Genomic DNA, 2,650 nt, shown 5'->3' with positions numbered 1-2,650 from the left:
TCACCGCACCTCCAAAACCCAAATCATCTCTTTTCGTTGTCTCATTTCGAACGAATTGACTTTTATTCCTTATCCTGATCCAACTCTGTTGTTGAGACAATTGAAAATTATGTTTACTTGTTCTGGAATCCTTTATCTCTAATTTGCGTGCAGTATTTACAGAAAAAGTCTCCGTTTATTGGGAAAGGGTCAATGGAGGCAGGACATACCGGCGGCAATGGCGACGGGGCAGAACCCTAATCTTCTTGGGAGGAATTTAAGAACTCCCACTTACTTCATAGGGGGTAGTATGAGCATAGCTTCTAACATCAATTGCCGAAGGTAATAAAAATGTAGCAATCAAAAGAGGAATAAGATATATTCTTCCCAACTAAAAGAAAATCTTGTCAGACTTGATGCTCTCTTGATACAAATAGTGACTTTCATATATAATCCATCCATTCCTAAATTTAAGACCTTTTAGAGATTTTATTAATATGAACTACATACGGTTATGCAAGGGCCTGCGACCGCCGGGGGGGGGGGGGGGGGGGGGGGGAGGTCGACCGGCGCCTAGCAGTCCCCAAAAAAATCACCGCGTCTTGTTGCCTTGTGAAGTTGTGATGAAACCAAATTCGAAAGAAATAACATTGATCTTAATAGTTATGTGTTTCCTTAATTCGCCTTCGATATTTAAGGTCACTATAATCTGTTTCCTAATTTGTAGTAGTAAGAGGCACACTAAAAATAGCCCCTCGCCTTAAAAATAGGCATCGACGTATCAGGCACCCTCAGGCATGATGTCCACGACACTATCAAAGCTGAACTTAAGGTAACACTCCTACGAGCCATTGGACCTTAAAAATCGACGGCTCATGCCGACTTGGTGGGCAGACTACATCAATCGTATGTATGTTTTGCACTGCACACACACTTTTCAGCGTGACGTTACATAGCACCATCATCAAATCTTCGGTAGCAATTCAGTTCCGTTCCCCACCACAGGCCCAGGCCCCAGAGTACATATATTGCTTGATCAGCTGGGTCTTCCCGTTCCGTAGTTAAGTTTTGGAATGGTCCCCCAAAAAAGCCATATTCCCTCCAGAGAACTTTGACATGCTCCTGCTGTGTACTGCTCCAAGTGCAACCCAGAGCAACGAGACCAAACTACCCCTCGTCTCCAGGCCTTAACTTAACTAACTCCAGCCCCGGTGCATGACCATGGATCCTCTCACTCGCATCGCATGCCAGTAGGGAATGTGACAGCCTGATGTGACCTCAGTTCAAGTCCTCGCCGTCTTCCCCCCGCGCGCGCCGGCCCAGATGTTCCTCCACCACCTCTTGGTGCAAAACATGGCCAAGAACACACACCAACCAAGGTACACACACCCTCCCATGTCCCATCGATCCTGTGAGCTAGCTCGCGTGTGCGCGCGCGCGCTCATGTTTCGTTGTTGTGATAATTCTGGAGGTTCGTGTCGACTGACATGAGTGATGTCTTGCATGCAGATCGAAAGACGGCGGCGGCGCGGCCAGAGCGAGAGGCCTGTCCAAGAAGTCGCCGTGGTACCAGCGCGCGGTGGAGCTGCTGCTCCTCATCTGGAAGCAGCCGGCGGGTGCGCCGACGACGACGAAGGCGGCCGCGGCGGCGGGGGTGTCGGCCACCGGCAAGGCTGCGGCGCCGGCTGCCGGGCCGGGGAGGCTGCGCAAGTCGTCGTCGCTGAACGTGGCGGCGTCGTTCACGCGCGTCTGCCTCTGCGCACCCATCTCCTCCTACAACGAGCCGTCGCTCTACTTCCAGCCGGGCGACGTGGCGCCGCGCCGGAGCTACAGCTACCCGCGCGCGTCGTCGGCGTCGGCGTCCGGGTGCGGCGCGAACGCCAACGTCAACCCGCTGGTGGCCCCGCCGCCGGGCGCCGAGCCGCACCGCGGGGCGTCGGGTGGCGGGGAGGGCGCGAGGCGGCCGGTGTTCCGCGGCAAGTCGCTGACGGACGACCACCTGATGCGGCGGTTCGTGGTGGACGAGGGCGCCACGCGGCGGCGGAACCAGATGGAGGTGATCCGGCGGCGGCACGCCACGGCGGCCAAGCGCCGGCGCCTGGGCCCCAGCCCGCTACGCCGCATGGTCCTGGCGGAGTCGGAGTCGGAGGGCGACGACGAGCCGGTGGCGGAGACGCAACAACGGGAGCGGAAGCGGGCGGAGCCCCGATCGTCGGTAGCGTAGCACTGGCGTGGCGTGAAGCTTCCTTCCCCTGTTTGCTTCCCGTTCACTCACTTACCCCTCGTCGTTTTTCTTTTGTTCTCTCTCACTTGTGTTGTTGTCGATATCATGTCACGCATGAACAAATTTGAGCAGCCATCCAGTGCGATGTTTTTACTAGTACGTTTGGTGGATTGTGTCCTTTGCTGTGTGTGTTTCTGCTTCTGATTCTGCATCTTGCTTTTGCTGCGTGCCATTTCGCTCTGGCCTGGCCTAGCCCGGCCGGCGGCAAAGTGAAAGTGCTGTGGTAGGTACCGAACGGCCGGGCAAGAGCAACCGACGCAACGGCTAACCCCCGCGCAGGGCCCCGCGTGACGGCGAGGGAGCCAGCCGGAGCCTCCTCGGCTAAGCATTTACTCGGATCGGTTCAGACGTTCAGTGGATGGAGGTAAATGCGCGTACGTGTGATCG

At 55.7% G+C, this 2,650-nt stretch overlaps 1 protein-coding gene across 1 annotated transcript; it reads left to right on the top strand.

Annotated features, from left to right (window-relative positions):
* The first annotated feature begins 1,034 nt into the window (after positions 1 to 1,034).
* LOC123041588 (uncharacterized) lies at positions 1,035 to 2,374 on the top strand. Its single transcript, XM_044464184.1, has 2 exons — positions 1,035 to 1,358; positions 1,489 to 2,374. Exons 1-2 carry the CDS (start codon positions 1,303 to 1,305, stop codon positions 2,201 to 2,203), a joined length of 771 nt encoding a protein of 256 aa, XP_044320119.1. The 5' UTR covers positions 1,035 to 1,302; the 3' UTR covers positions 2,204 to 2,374.
* Positions 2,375 to 2,650: the final 276 nt, after the last annotated feature.

The sequence above is a fragment of the Triticum aestivum genome, chromosome 2B (genome assembly GCF_018294505.1).
Source record: "Triticum aestivum cultivar Chinese Spring chromosome 2B, IWGSC CS RefSeq v2.1, whole genome shotgun sequence".
NCBI classification, from domain to species: domain Eukaryota; kingdom Viridiplantae; phylum Streptophyta; class Magnoliopsida; order Poales; family Poaceae; genus Triticum; species Triticum aestivum.
Note: the sequence above shows the minus strand (reverse complement) of the source record. Positions and strands in the feature narration are given on the sequence as shown.

Bases quoted from the DNA above. Each gene is read 5' to 3' on its own strand.
- LOC123041588 (XM_044464184.1), top strand. From the start codon at position 1,303: ATGTTCCTCCACCACCTCTTGGTGCAAAACATGGCCAAGAACACACAC. The intron at 1,359-1,488 runs GTACACACACCC...TCTTGCATGCAG, and splicing joins AAGAACACACACCAACCAAG to ATCGAAAGACGGCGGCGGCG.